This window comes from Bremia lactucae, linkage group LG2 (assembly GCF_004359215.1).
Source record: "Bremia lactucae strain SF5 linkage group LG2, whole genome shotgun sequence".
Taxonomy (NCBI): Eukaryota; Oomycota; class Peronosporomycetes; order Peronosporales; family Peronosporaceae; genus Bremia; species Bremia lactucae.
This window is the reverse complement of record NC_090611.1, coordinates 3,866,373-3,882,723: the sequence shown is the minus strand read 5'-3', so window position 1 is coordinate 3,882,723 and position 16,351 is coordinate 3,866,373. Positions and strand designations below refer to the sequence as shown.

The window sequence follows — 16,351 nt, the reverse complement described above, 5'->3', positions numbered from 1 at the left end:
TTTAAGCTATGATGCCAGAAGTGAATCGTTTAGCCATTTTGGCAAGTTTATGCGATTGCCTAAACTTGCTAAAATGACTAGAAGATTCATTGAAATTCCAAAGACTTTTACGGAGTTTTTTGTGTAGGAAGTGGGGTTTAGTATTCAAATCACCTCGACGATCTGTCGATACCAAATCAGGAGCGCACATTTTAAATCTTACCTCGCATTAACACAAAAATGGAAAAATTATTAATGCAATTACACGATTCTCGAAGTTTTATATAATTTAGAACTACGACATCACGCTATCAAAATACCGTCTAAACTCCTTTCTTGTCCACTCGATCTACCAAATTCCTGGAATTCAAGGGCATTTAAAGCGTAAATTCATTGTCAACAGGTTTTCTCGGAATCCCAGATGTACGGTCGTTCTGCGGATCGTATGCAATTGGCACCATCATTGAATGGCCATGGTACACGCTACTATTGCCTTCTAAAGTCGCAACGTCGCTCTTTGGCGTAATACGAATCATATTGATTCGTGCCTCTTCGTCGTGCTTTTTCTTTTCAAGACCTGCGAGAAGCGCTCGTACGGAAATAATAATTGAAAACAAGGCCGCGACACCTCCTCCGACCGTGACGATCCATTTCCAAACGGGCCATTGATCGCACACGGGGGGATTTGTCCAATCGGACACACATACACACGTTTGCGTTCCGTCAATCACTTGTACACTAGCCCGTTGAGCGTTGCAAGTAGCCACCGTGTCGTCCGCGGGGACTCCAACCGCGCTCGATCTCTGGGCCTTGGACGCAGACTCTTCTGCGTCTTCCGTACTGACACTCACGTCCGAATCGCCACATGTAGTCGAGCTCGAGTCACTGGCTTCGACAGTCACGGAATGTTCGGGCGACGCCTCCCGACACGTGTCGCTCCCCCATCCACGAAACGTAATCAGTCCCGCACTTTTCGCACAAATTAAAAACGTCTGTGCCTTTTTCGTTGCGGCGGAATCCGTGACGGTCGGAGTCACTGTCTTCTTTTGTCCCGTTTTAAGCGAAATATACGTGACGTTCACAGCGTCACCCCACGTGAATGCAATGTACGTGCCTGCTTTGACCACAGCCGTGACGCCGTCCGACGCGTAGGAGACCGTGTCTCCGTACACGGGGTCGCCCATTGTACCGCAATCAAAGCAGCACACCCCCCCGGTGACTTTCGAGCATTGCTCGAAAATCACCGAGTCGTATGTATACGCGGCGTCTGAGGTCTTCCCAATACACGTGCTGCAACATTCCGAGGTTGAGGTTGCAGCAATTGCGGTCGAAAGACGAAAAGGTTGTTGTAGTAGTAAAAAGACTAGTACGAGCATTAATTGAGGTCGGGCCATTATGGACTAGACGATTTTTTCGGAAAAGTAAAGTGACAGGGCACGACGGCATTGCGCTACGACGCACAATGGCACGACTGCGAAACTACAATGAATGAAGAGAGACATGAATGTGGCGACGCTGAAAGGCGGTCGCAATTGCCTGTGGCAATGTTTCGAGCTTTTTCAAAAAAGGTCGCATCGTCTACGAAAACCGTTACTTTGAGCGATCTTGCTCATCTTGGTACCCCCCGAGGTGCAAAAAAGTTCCTTGCTCGGAAGACTTTCCGTCTCATATTCCTTCTACGAGAAATGGGTCTTTTTTACTAATTTTAAACCTATTGTATCCAAAAGAAAAAGGGTCACGATAAAAGTAGCTTTGAACGTCCCACCTTCTGTCCTCTGCCTCGAAAAAGTCTACACGGAAACAACTCATGACGTGCGTCTCACTTTAGTAAACGCAACAAGACCTTCATACGATCAATTCGAAGAAGAAAGTATTGTATATTTGCACCAGAAAAGAAATTCTCTCTTGCGGTCTTTTAGCAGCAACAGGAATACCTACCCCCGTGTGGCAACATCACACCATTGAAATGAAAAAGAAAGAAAAAAAAAGAGTGCTGACTGGTTTATCGCGCTATAACATTATTGATCTCGAGCTCTTAGAGCGTAAATTCGCGGTCGTCAGTCTTTTTGGCACCTCCATGCGTGCGGTCCGTCTCCGGGTTGTATTTACGTGACGGTTCCATATACACGCTATCAGGGGTCACTTGGAGCGTCTCGACGTCACTTTTCGTGCCAATCGGCGCCATGTTTTCCTGATATGCGGCTTCCTCTTTCTTCTTGCGTCCCGCAAGGAACGCACGAACGGATATAATGATTGAAAACAGCGCGGCCACGCCACCGCCAATCGTGACGAGCCATTTCCAGACTGGCCACTGGTCACAGACTGGCGGATTTGTCCAATCCGAGACACAAAGACACGTTCGTGTACCGTCGACCACCTGAACACTGGCCCGTTGGGGGTTACACGTATCCACCGTACCATCCTTGGGTACCGAACTCGAGTTCTCGGGACTTGGGGTCGGAACCACGACGTCATTGGCATTACACGTATTGGCGCTCGAGTCCCCCGCCTCGACCGTCACCGCGTGTTCTATCGATGCTTCCCGACACGCGTCTTTGCCCCATCCACGAAAGTAAATGATGCCGGCCGACCGAGCACAGATTAAAAACGTATCCGACTTGACATCCGCGGCTTCGTCGGATTCGGACGGCGTAATGGTTTTCTTTTGGCCCGTTTTGAGCGAAATATACGTGACATTGGCCACACCAGGCCATGTGAAGGAAATAAACGTTCCTGCTTTTACAATGGCCGTCACACCGTCGTCGTCGTATGCGATTGTATCACCAAAGGTCGGGTCGCCCATATTGCCACATTCAAAGCAACAGACACCGCCCGTTACCGAGGTACACTGGGCGAAAATCACGGGATCGTAACTATACGGGGCACTCGAGGTCTTGCCAATGCATGTGTTGCAGCATTCCGGCGTGGCGGATTGGGCCATACTCGGAGTAAGCAAAGACCACCACACGAGGCTCAGGATAAGGAGCACCGAGTCGAACGTGCTCATGTTTCTCGATACAATGGCAGAGGTCGGCAAATGCCAACCACTTTTTGCACGAAACCACGGCAAAAGAGTCAGCACGTGTCCGTCTGTCTTATCGGCAAAGTTTTTGTAACGGCACGAGGGCTTGGTGGCAGCTGGTACTCGGAAGACGAAACTGGTTTTTACATGTACTGTAGAAAGGCATTGCTTGGACATTGTGACGTTGTTTAAACAGCTGGTTGATGTTTGAGGGTGGTGGAAAAGTAGCCAGTTTCATTGATCGGCCACAGGAATTAAGAAACATCGAGATGGCGCCAGACGCTTTTTATAGGTTTACCGACACAGTCGACGTCACATCGACGTAGAGACACGGATGGCCCCATATCACCACCACTTAGTACTATATACAATGCTAACGTCATAAGCAGAAGGGGTACTTTTGCCTCTCGTGCATTGTTGTGGTTACGTCTATCCTTCGTTTGAAAGCGGTCTAACGATGCATTCACAGTTGGAACTTAGTTCTCTGCAACAGCTGAACGGATATAGGGAGTTCAGTTTCAGTCCATGCATTTTATGTTTGGAAACTGAACCCAAATCTCGTGGTGAAAAAACACAAAACACTGTAAAAAAGCAATTTGTGAATGTATATTCGATTCCTAACATATTTTTCTAATCGCCTTCTTTTTCCTTTTACACCACGATGCAACACTATAAAAATTCACCAACCTGTTAATGTCGAACTTGGCTCCAGAAACGTCATTTCTGTCCGTCGTCTACTGGTGTCCTCACACTCTCAAGCTATACATTTTATCTTTTTGCCGAGTTGTGTTGCTTATTACGATGCAGTTTTATGCAAGCATTTTCTCATGTCTACATTTAACGTTTGTGGTCGGTCACACCCGACACGCGATACTGGACACAAAGTAAGACCGCCCCCAACCCTACCATGAATCCAATCTGATGCTTGGGGACAAACCCATGGGCACAAAAAGCAGTGTGATGACGTGCTCGTGCAGCGATGATCAAGATGGAAACAAATTGGTATATTGGCTTAATAGTGTGCTCGGAAAGATCGTGATATGATAAACCTTCAGGATACTATATTCTGCACGGCAGTGCACCATTTTGCGTACATGTCCTATAAATTGCGCAAATTTCGTAGACACTATAATACGAACAAACTTGTTTTTCGGTATTGTACGTACCGATGCATGTACGTTTGTGCGTCATTCGGCTTAGACACTTGTGTCGCCTGTTTTAATTCCTATACTAATTTCGCCTGTTCTTATTACCATTTTAATATATTTTTTACATTCCAATGCGCGCTCATTTTGCAAAAATAATGATATGGTCAGTTAGGAACGAGGTTCCCAACTATCATGCGAGGGTGGATACCTTCAACAAAAGAGATAACTCATTCGAACCCTCCCGCCCTTTACCTCATGGTGGTTCGAGAAGCTTTCAACAAGAAAAAGTTTCTCACCACTCGAATCCGTCAATGGATGTTGAGGGGGAGAAAAATCGGGTTGCCTCGTTTGACGGGCCCAAATCAACATTGTGATTTAAATCACATTCTTAATTATTAGAAGGTGGACGTTGATCACGAGCGGTTCCGTCACCGCTAGCTCGCGGCGACGGTTGCTAATATTTCTCGCAGCCAGATGAGAAATTGTGTACAGGTTGCGACTGATCAACTGACAAACGAAAGGACATATCAGTCCCTTCAAAATGAGCTGGTGACAGCTCGTCAGAATTCTCTTCCTTGGAAGAAAGAGTGGATCGTCTGGTTAACGAGAATCAGACTTTGTTCCGAGACAATAAGGCTTTGGCTCGAAACCATCAGGCTTCGGCTGATGTCCTTGACAGTTTTGGTGGAATCCGGAATCAGAAGAAGTCTCGTATTGATGGTACGGCGGAGACGCCCAACATAAAACGTAGGATGCGTACGCATTCTACGAGGCAGCTCGATCGTGTTTGCATTGCCTTGGTGATGTAATACACGAAACGGCTGATATACCTGGGTAGTAATTTATTATTGCCCACATTCGTCACTAAATTCTTTGGTAATTCACCTTTGACAGTAGGAGAGGTCATCAATTATAAATAAAAGTATATATGCTCTTCCAATTTTGTCAGAAATCCGTTTCTGTCGGTCCACCGTATCAGCGATGGAGTCCTGTACGAATTGGCCACTCCTTTTCCATCAGGAAATCAACTGCTGACTCGTTTTTTTTGTTTTCAGTGCGACCGGCTCGCACTGCGGAGATATTAATTCCTTCGGTATTGAATTTTATCGTTCTAATCAATAGTAATGTTTTCGATGCTGAGCCTATCAGCATCGTTGTCTAAGTCAGAAGTTGCATTTTTGTTATGTCTGAGTTTGTCAACTTCAATGTTAGTTAACTCAACATTGGTATCCTTCGCATTGACCTTGGGGCTAATGCGTGATGATCAAGAGCTCAGAGTTTCTTTGCTCGAGCGAGTCCCTCCCCACTTGAATAAGAGCTACTCCCAAACAGGATATGTATATGTGGGTGGCTAAAGCCATTCACGAAAAACGGTGTATGCTTTGTAGAAGCATGCACTGTATTGTTGATGGCAATTTCTACCATCGACAAGAACTCGCTCCAACTCTTAAAAGAGTGGACATATCCGCGAAGTGTCTCTTCGAGAATAAGGTTTGCACGCTCTGCCTGACCATTTTTTTCAGGATGATCAGAACTTGACATTTTTAATTGTGTTCAAAGTAATTTGAACACTATTTGCCAAAATCCGCCGTGAACCTAGGGCTCGATCTGAGAGTCAAAATATCGTGAAAATTAAGACACGAGCACAGTTTTTGGCTGTGATTGATGTAATTGACTCCGGGACGGCACCAAGATAAACCATCTTGCTAAAACGGTCATCAAAACGAAACAAACCATTATTTTTGTGGGTGTGTTCGTAGATCTGAAGACGAAGTCCATAGAAATGGACTGCCAACACTCTGCCGGACCAGGCAGAGGTTGTAACAGAGCACGGGACGAAGCACTGGGCTTTACCCGTTGACAAATTTCACAAGAACGTATGTGCTTGCGGACGAACTCAATCCGTGGCCAGCAAAAGTCGCGACTATCATGAGATAAGTCTTCTTACGTCCACGATGAACACTTATTGGTGCATCGTGGCAGTCATGCATGATGCGTAAACGCAAATCATTTCGGTATGGATGACGATACGAGGTGTGTCGCCAGCAATGGCTTTGTAAGACAGTGGCCCATTGCGTGTTGTACATCGAGGAAAATACAATTTCAACAAACCTTAAAAGGATTGTTGGGGTGCATCCTAAGAAAACATCATCCCTTTAAAAGCCTTGTTTTCTTGATAAGCTCCTCTAAAGTCATCGAGCACTGGGCCGGCGCGAAAGAACTTCAGCGATGACGTTAAGTCGTCCTAGCTTATACTCAACGAAAAAGTTATACTCTGCGAAGAAAAACAACCATCTCGCCATTCTTTGTAAGAGGTGTTGACTGTTTACGGCCGTGCGTAAACGCGCATCTTCCGTATATAAAATGAACAATCTGTCTCCAAACATATAGATCCTAAACTTTGCCAGCGCGTATTACATGGCAAGCAGTACCTTTCATACACTGGATAATTGCTTTATGTTGTTTGAAGCTGAGGCGATTGATAAAAGACGACGCGCTCTACGCCGTCTATGTCATATTGCATAAACGCACAGCCGATTGCAAAATCGCTGGCGTCTCAGACCACATGGAAAGTTCGGTCTTGGTTCGCGATCGATAGGATTAGCGATTGCATCAAGTTTGCTTTGTACCCTCGAAGGAACGATGACAATCAGCGTTCAATGACCACTTTATATTTTTCTCCAACAAAGAAGAAATATGTCCTTTCGGCATAAACACGTGAGTACTTGTGCAGGTACGCAGCTAAGTCGAGAACTTTCTAAAACCCCTTCGCATCGAATGGCACAGGCCAGTCGATGATCGCCTTGATTTTTTCCAGATCTGATCGCAGACTGTGTTTACTCACGATGCATTCAAGAAGTGGTATTTCGCTTGCAGCGACTATACGCTTCTTAAGATTTGCATACAACTTGTGCTTGCGCATAAGTGGAAGAACCTTTCGGATGTGGGTACGATGTACTTCAACATCCGACTTTCCGTTCTTGGCTCTGCTTTGAACGAAGACGTCTCCAATATAGCTTGGTGTAAAATCCCGCACCGATCTCAAAAGATTGGTTACACATCTGTTGAATGTCGCAGGGGCATGACTAAGTCCATCTGGCATGACTAGCCAATCCCATAGTATACCGCTCGGGTGCTTACTGTTGTGAACGAAATACCTTGTTCACGCATAAGAATCTGATAGAATCCATCCGTCAGATCCATTGACGATAAGATAGTACTCTTTGACAAACCATCAATGATTACGTCTTTTCGTGGTATCGGCGTTTGAGCCGGTACCGTTGCAGCGTTCAACTTATTGAATGCATGCACAATCCGCCATTCGCCTGTTGCTTTACGCACACAGAAGGTCGGAGAGCTATGTGGGGTGGTTTACTCCCTTACACGGCTCGGTTTAAATTGATCTAAAGAATTTATCGATCGCAAGTACTTGTTCACGAGACAGTGGCCACTGCTTCATGACACAGTACTTCGAGCCCGATTTGAGCTCGACCTCATGTCGCGTGCCTTTATCCTTAGACAACTCGCACGGTACTTTTCCAGGAAAGACATCCTTAAATTCTATAAGATCCGTAAATAAAGGGTCGTCTTCAATGACTCCCACGATTGGGACGTAAAACGTTCAATACGAGTCTTCTCATCGAGGATACTTTCGTTCATCAATGAGCTGCTGAGAACCCGTTCTGTCTCAGGATATACTATTGCCAATCAAATATCGGCCACGTAGTTGCCATCTGTGACAAGTACGCAGATCTGCTTGAATTGCCGCTACACTGATCACGCAAGAACTGTTTCGGTTCTAACGTTGGCAATTGAGTTATGACCGAAGTTAACAAAGGAGGCAGTATTAGATCAAGTGTATAAGCGCCGACACTTGATCCACTGTATACTAAGACATTTATTGTCTCAATTTCCTCTTTATAAACTATTTTCAAAGGTATCTGGCAGGTTTCCGGGGACTTATTCTCACAGAAATTATTTAGGGAGTATCCTTTATAACTGCCTCTAGTTGTGGTTGCGCTTCCACAGCGAGATCCTCTACGATCGACTCTCCAGTCGATTTAGGACTTTCTTTCTGACTGGCGTTTTAAACTTTCTTGGATGTCAAGCAATCTCGTTTCGTACCACTCAACTTATTCAAGTGGTCGAACTTCGACGCTGCCTGTGCTTGTGCACAGCCGTCGGGATCTAACTCCACAATGTGTTGGGTATTGACACTGAGGTCTTGTACAGTCATGCTAACGCCCGAAACCACAAGTGAGGCAATCGGACTCACTCGTAAGACGATCACACGTTTGTGGATGCTCCAAGACGTTCATCAGTTGGCCATCTGATGAACAAGAGACAGGCATCGCCACGGCTTGATGCTGACAATACAGACATCGCTCGTACTTTCTGAGCCATGGTAATTCAAGGATGACATGTTATTTGTCATCCAAATCTCGTACGATGAAATTATCATCGTACTGTTTGTTCTTTAACGTGCATTTGATACCAACTACACGTTTCTTAGCCGTTACAGATGCGCCTGTTGCTAGGTGCACTGTCATCTTCGTTAGAGGGATATCGCGCTCAATAGATTTGAGCCTGCGATCTTCTAACGATTGGTGTCGAATAAAGTTATTCGACGCTATACAATCGACTAGGGACTTAAGTGGCAACTTATCGACACTTTTTATTTCAGGGTGATGAGGTTAGCCTCATCCCCTGGGGCAGTTAAACATAATGTTTGTGTGTGACGAGCAACTTTCGTCAAAAGACCTGCAAATTCTTTTGACGTTGCTGGATTAGTAGGGCGCTCCGCACGTACTGACCCCGACCGTTTTTCGACGATCTGCCTCGCCGCTGTTGCGATTCCGCAACAGCGTCGGATCCGCATCCTCCGCTATTTCTAGCAAGAGGTCGGTCTTTCGCTCAGTGTTTTAGGCACTGGCCGTGAAGCACTACACTCATTTGCGTAGTGGCCAATTTTTTGACAACGATGACATTTTTGTAACCGTTTGTAACTTGAAGAGCGAGGTTTCTCGCTCTCTACGTACGAGAGATCCATGACTTCTGGACGTCCCTTTTTGTCGTTTCGGTGGACGATATGCACCAGAGTGAAAAAGACTGTCTAAGACTGAAGTCTTCCTGTTCCGCTATAAAGATCGTATGGTCGAGCGACTCTAATTTTAGCCAGAACAGGTGGGTCTTAACAGAGCCGTCTGCAAGGCCTTTAATAATCACATTTATCTGTGTTTGTTCATTAGACGGATGACTAACGATACAATTAATTAGATAACGTGTATGTTGGGCATAAGCGTGTAAGTCACGCTTGCCCTTTTTCAAATCCAGGAGCTCGGCTCGAGCTCTGAATTCAGCACGTTGCGGCTCAAATTTTGTCTGAGTCGGGTCTTAAAGACCTCATTAACCCCAAATACTAATGGGTCGTGAAGCTTGGGCCCCAAGGCCCAAGAATCTGGCACGGCCGGCTAATTTGGACAAGCCAATTTCACTTCCGTCGCATCATCACTGATACGACGAGCTTCTATGGCGTCGTCTAGTTCGATGAACCATCTCAAAAGGAGACGCCTTCGACTGCCTAAATTTAGAAATTTCTTTCTTCTTCTTGCTGTCTCAACAGTTTCGATTGTTGAGCATTCTGTTCTCTCAACAGTTCCGTGTGTGGAGAGTCTTGCTGGTGAATCAAGGCTACTTTCTCTCAGACCCCGTCAAGTTTGTGTTGTAGTAACTCGGCTATCGCCGCATGCTGTTCATCTCTTCCCAGAGTGTACATCATGGCGCCAACGGCTGGTCCGCCTACGGCCGAACTCATCCGTTCGATTGCTTGCCATCTAAGGTCATTCGAATGGGAAAATCCTTCACGCGTTAAGAGCTCCTTTCTTCTTCATCCAACATGTCCATGTTGGATAGAACGTGCGTAGGTCGTTTAACAAAATAAGAAGTGCTGATCAGTACTGGTTAACCTTACACTGATTTCTGTAACAAGCTAAAGTTACCCTAATGTTACACAATCCCCGTTAAGTAGATTCGCGCCATGTACCAGCCGCCGAACAACAAGTGTTGCTTCAGGCATGGCAAGCGAGAAAAGGCGACCGTTCGTTAGCGAACGGCGCGCTCGTTAAGTCTGAAGGAATTAAGGTAGATTTTGCCTTCAGCTTTAGTGACTTCTGTTGTAAAGAGAAGTTCACAGAGCTAGGTATGGAGAGTCCGTATGACCTCATCCTAGGCATGCCATGGTTGGCAAAACACCAACCATGGATAGACTGGCGTACACACACAGTTGCGAGCTCTACGTGGAAAAGATTTGCTACTGCGAGAGGCGTATACAGCTGATGTCGTGTCGAACACAGTTGGGGGTGCGTTGACGGGATGTCAAACGTCACCAATTCCTACCCAGCTCGTGGAGACTGGGGTAGTGAAAAAGGCAATGACAAGTAGTCATATGCCCCATAGTCCTGCACAGAGCCGAGAGTCTGGGGCAGTAGACAGCGAGTTGATAGGAAGTCAAGCATCGCATAAACTGGCTTATTGCCTAGAGCCTGGTGTTGTCGGAAGGGGTGAGTTAGCCAGGAGTGCAACGGCACCCGCTTCCCAGTCAAAGGTCGTGGTGACTCGAAGAACGTCTACCGACAGATCAGGGCGATCAAAGGCACGTCTAAACAAGTGACCTTTAGATCAGTCTCTAAGAAAGAGGACGGGCCTTCGAACGAGGTGTTCGAGGCCGTCAAAGACGAAATTGCGGAGGCATCCTCAGTTGAGGTGCTCCGGCAAGTCATTAAATCTGTCGAAGATATAGTAAATCTTCGGAGATGTCGTGGGATCTGTTCCTTGCCGAATTAAAGGAAGGAAATATCCACAAAATTGTCGCACCAGTGCCAGTACAGAGCTTGGTGGACTGTTGATCGTCGCCCACAATGGACAAGAGCGTCCTAGAAACGGACATAAAGAAGCGGCTCGCTGCTCAAAGCTAGAATGACTCGAGAGACAGTTCGTTCTATGAGATTCTGTGAAAACATCGCGATATGCTCCCAGAAGAAGTGCCGAGCCGCCTACCAGCAGATAGGGGCATCGCGCACGAGATAGACCTCGAACCTGGCACCAAGTATTGTGTGACCAGGCAATGGCCGTTGCCGAAAGAACAAGTCGATTATATCGATAAGTTCTGCGACAGGCGAGCCAAGGCGGGACATGTCAATGAGAGCAAATCCCCTCACTGCAGCTCGACCTTTTGTGTGCGTTAAGCCACAGGTGAATGGCGCGTGGTTCATGCTTACAATGAGCTGAACACGGCGACCGTACTGACTCAAAAGCCAATTTCGCGGAAAGATGTTTTGTTGAACTCCATGGGAAAGTCAACTATCGTTTTCGCGTTGGATTTCAAGGATGGCTACTATCAGGTACTCATGATAGAGTCCGATGTAGCCAATACGGCAATAAGCACTCCAAGCGGTATGATTTGGGAGTGGCTTGTGACGCTTCAAGGTTTAGGAAACGCACCAGCGACATTTAACCGAGTGGTGGCTCACGTGATGCGTCAGCACCGTGCCTGCGCGCCTCATTACTTGTGTTGTATTGGTGCATAGTAGGGCCGAGGACGGGCTGAGCGCAATAGAGTCGCACAAGCGTCATTTAGACGCTGTGTTGCAGACTTTAAAGGACGCCCAATTTTACGCCAACTTGCAAAAGTGCGTCATAGGGGACCCCGAGATACCTGTGCTGGGTTGCAGCGTAGGTACACATGGTGTACGAGAAGATCCAGACAAAGTATAATTGGTAAAGGAATGGCCAATTCCACGGCATGTGAAGGATTTGCGCTGTTTCCTAGGGCTCGCTAATTACTTGCATAAATATAGCGAGAATTTTGCTGAGCAAACTAAACCATTATCTGACCTCCTTGCAAAAAACGCAGAAGGGGTTTGGTTAAAAGAACAAGACGATGCGCTCACATCAGCACAGCAATCTCTTGTAGAGGCACCGGGCTTGGCATTGCAAGACGCGGATAAGCCTTTAAGCGTCGGTTGCGATGCAAGTCATTTTGCAATCGGCAGCACACTTATGCAGAAGGATAACGACGGCGCTGACCGCGTCATCTCTTATAAGTCACGGCTTCAAAAAGCCGCGGAACTGAATTATCCTGTGCATGAAAAAGAGCTACTTTCAATAAAGTATAATCTTGTCAGCTTTCGTGTGCACCTATTGGGCACCAGCCATTTGTGGTTCATACGAATCATGCATAACTACGGGCCGCAATAAACTCACCGCACCTCTCGCCTAGAATGGCAAGATGGCTTACATTCTTCTCTGAATGTAATTACAAAGTTATACAAGCCGGGTAAGTCGAATGTCTTGGCTGACGCTTTACCGCGCAGACCAGACTTCGAGGCAAGCACCATGAAAGTGCGTCTAGTGCCGAAGCACAATTTCAGCCGTCATCGTTGGCAGCCATGAAGGCATACCACGTGACGAGCTCATTAGCCTCTGAAATAAAAGAGAGCTACAGTCGCCTGCTGTTGGATCACTTTGGTGGACATAGGTAACCTTTCATCGGACCTGAAAGCAAAGCTACAGCGACGGCCTGTTATGACATCAGCTGTCACCTTGTGATCCCTTGAGAATCTATGTGCCTCATGACACAGATCTTAACCTGATGATCCTTTACGAGCTCCATGATGCACCATCTACTGGGCACCTGGGCCGTGAAAAGACATTCTTCCGAGAGTCAGATGAATTTTGTTGGCCACACCTAAATAGATGGGTGGCCAACTATATTCGCTCTTGCGAACTGTGTCAGCGCATTAAGCCTGCACCGTCCAGCAGTGCGCTACTGAAGCCACTACCGATTCCAACCAACTGTTGGAAGTCAGTAAGTCTGGACCTTAAGTTGGCATGCCGCCCGATCATAAGGGTCGGACGTGGCTTGTTGTCTTTGTAGACAGACTGAGAAAAATAGTGCATTTAGCACCATATAAAACATCGATACAGACAAGGATGCAGCTCTCTTGTTCCTGGATCGTATTTACCGACTACATGGGATGCCCAAGTTCATTATATCGGACAGGGATCCACGTTTTAAGTCTGGTTTGTGGCGACATGTGTTCGAGCTGCTAGGTAGCAAGCTCCAGATGTCGACCGCAGATCATCCCCAGACCGATGGCCAAACAGAACGTGCCAATCGGGTCGTGGTGGATATCTTACGCACTATAGCAACTCCCATAGAGTGGAGCAAGCAATTGTACTTTGTGGAGTTTGCTATAAATAACAGTGTCCACATCGGTACGGGTGAGACACCGTTTTATATTAACGGACTGCACCATCCTTAGAAACCAGTCTCGTTTGTGCGCAGCCCGATTCTTAGTGAGGGAGGGCCCCTCACCATGCTCGGTGCAAAAGAGGACATAGTTTCGTCAATATGACGATGACCCGCGAGGTTATCATCTCAACGACAGAAAATTGCCCTAGTAACCCTGCCATGTAGCAATGGTCAATAAATCTACGTCCTATGACCGACCTCTCGGCGGTGTCATAGGCGAGTTTGATGCCAAGAGCGTGAGCGAATCTCAACGCTTTGTGGATGAGCGATTAGCCATCACACGAAAAGTCCGCGACGCGATGGCAAACCCCCAGGTCAATAAAAAAATATATGCGGACCGAAATGGTCGCAAAAAAGAATGAACGCTTTAAAGTGGGGGGAGGTAAAATTAAGTACTGCTAACACTGCCTAAGAATGCAATTTTTCTACTACCTGGAGGTACTACGAAGTTGTTGCCCGTCCATTGAGCCCTTTACGGTGGCAGAAGAGATTGAACACCTTAACTATAGACTCACCCTCCCCCTGCAGATGAAGACGCACCCCGTATTTTACGTGCGCTGTCTGAAACGGTATGTAGACCCAAATGAGGTCACAACCCCATCCGTCTAAGAGACCGATGGTACTATCAGCCGAATGCCGTCCCACCACGAAAAGGACCCGGAGAGCGAGGGATACCACGCGCATAATGCGGGTACCTTAGCATCAACTTCTCCAGGATGTCAAACCGAAGTTTCAGGCGTTTATTACCCTTAAGATCCTCCGCGCGGACATCCTGAAGATCCGAGGTTAGTTGCAAGACTTGACCCTCGAGATCCACAATACGTCGCTCGGCAGCGCTTAACGCCTGCGACTGAACGGACAAAGGTAAGGCAACCGCGATTAGGTGGGCGAGATCGCCACTTCTATCGGGCGCCGCCTGCACTGATGGATGCGGGTGGAAAGCAACGCCTCCTTGTTGGAAGGTTGCTTGCCCACCGCTACGTGAGGCAAAGGTATCAGATTTCAATGGAGAGCTTACCGATGAGTTTTGACTCTTCGGAACCGATCGATGCCCTACGTATTGACGTGCCCGGCTTGGTGGCTGCCTATAAACAGGAGCACCAGCTGAGGCCTCTTCACTAGTCTCAAATGGACTAGCAGAAGTAGCGTTGTGAGAAGAAATAGGGGGTACAGTACCGCCCATGATTTCTTTCACACACAAGCGGGCGAAATTAATTCGCTGCGACCGCTATTTTATCGCATCGGAATGCGGCGCATGAATTTCGCCTCATAAATGTCGGGCATTTCATTTCAACGCAACACGACCGGATTCGGGAAATTACGCCCGAGCGATTTTGCATGAGCCTTCCATGATTTAAAGACGCCATAATATTTATGAGCGTCTATAAGAGCGCGCTCTAGGAGTGACGCTCTTGGCCCGTTCAAATGAAGCCATTCAGATGGAGGTGGCATCGTTGATACGCCATCCGTCACATTGCCACGTTCAAAATGACTGGCACGTGACACCGATTAAGCACGTTCACGTGTGTAAATACATGTCGCTACAGTGACTGGGAGAACTAGCGGTGCGTAAAGCAGCTCGCATTCCTCCTTCCGCTTTGACGAATATTGAAAAAAAATCGTTCTTAAAGGGGGAATGGTGTAACGGGCATAAGTTGCCCTGATGTTACACAGTCCCCGGTAGGTGCCCTTGGTGTGCTTAAGGAATTGGTCAATTACTTGATATAAAGTAATTTAACCCACCACTCGGGTGTGGTTCACGTTGTGACCAACCCTTATGTATGTGATACACTAGGTGCATTCACATTAGGAGGGACGATGGCTAGCGTCATCCGTGATGACGGCTAGCGTCATCTGTTACGCAAGGTATCTAGAAAGATACGCTCGCAATACGTATTAGTGTCATCTACAAAGATTACATTTTTGATTGGTAGAAATATGTATTTATATTTAATACAACTAAATATATATCAGTCTGAAAAATACTTCCTAATTGGTAAGTGCGCATGAAGGGTCTGATCTCGGACGAAAAATGAGCTTTGTGATAGGAGGTCACAATCGAAGGCGCAACTGACTTTACTTCCTCTGTTACTTTCTGTTCAAAATCACAATATATTATTAGTGAGATACTTCGTGTAAAATAAAGGGAAACGTTAAAACCACAATTTAAAACGACCCCCTCCCCATTTAAAGGTACAAACCTACTACAATGATCACCGCTCTCGTGACGACACGCATACCAGAGTACTTAGTGTGTTGGGTGAGGTTCTGTTTCCACTCATCTCAGACTTTGCCGGGGTTCAGTTTAGTACGGATGCGTCACGTACCAGTTCGGCCATTTTTATATTGCTTCCACCACCGTGCGATACTCCAGTAGGTAGTAAGGGAATCGCCAATGGCCACGACCATGAAGCTGAGAGCCTGACCTAAAAATCACACTGTAAGCCATATGATCGCCGGCGTGTTGCGGTTGGAAGTACTGGAACTCCCCATGAAAGCGATCGGAGAATGGAGCTGAGATCAATACGTTGTTTAGACGGTTCGTTGGGGAATAAACCAGTGAAGACTCGCTTGTTAGCGAAGTGGATCCTCCAAGGATCTACGTTGCCCAGGCTTACTACCATTGAAGACACCTATACCGGCCTGGGTTATATCTCAGAACAGGACTGGAGGATTCGAGTCGTAGACCTAGTGAGGTGTTCAAGGTCCCCCAACACAAGATGAGTTGCATTACCGTCAAACTCTCCACTGTCCAGACTCGAGAAGAATTGGTCTTTGTCCTGGCGATCCGCCGGTGCATACACATTGTGCATGTAGATAGGCTTCTCATCATCCAATACTTTCACTACAAGATAGTGACCCACGAACAGTCAGGTGGGAGACATCAAC

General features: G+C 46.8%; 2 protein-coding genes across 2 annotated transcripts; both read right to left on the bottom strand.

The window, feature by feature from the left end:
• Nucleotides 1-356: 356 nt before the first annotated feature.
• CCR75_002522 (uncharacterized protein) lies at nucleotides 357-1,373 on the bottom strand (the record flags this gene model as incomplete). The annotated part of the gene is made up of 1 exon (XM_067960619.1): nucleotides 357-1,373. The coding sequence occupies one exon, from the start codon at nucleotides 1,371-1,373 to the stop codon at nucleotides 357-359; it is 1,017 nt and encodes a 338-aa protein (XP_067822131.1).
• Nucleotides 1,374-2,014: 641 nt separating this feature from the next.
• Nucleotides 2,015-3,178, bottom strand: CCR75_002521 (uncharacterized protein; the record flags this gene model as incomplete). Its single annotated transcript, XM_067960618.1, has 1 exon — nucleotides 2,015-3,178. The coding sequence occupies one exon, from the start codon at nucleotides 3,176-3,178 to the stop codon at nucleotides 2,015-2,017; it is 1,164 nt and encodes a 387-aa protein (XP_067822135.1).
• Between the last annotated feature and the right edge of the window lie 13,173 nt (nucleotides 3,179-16,351).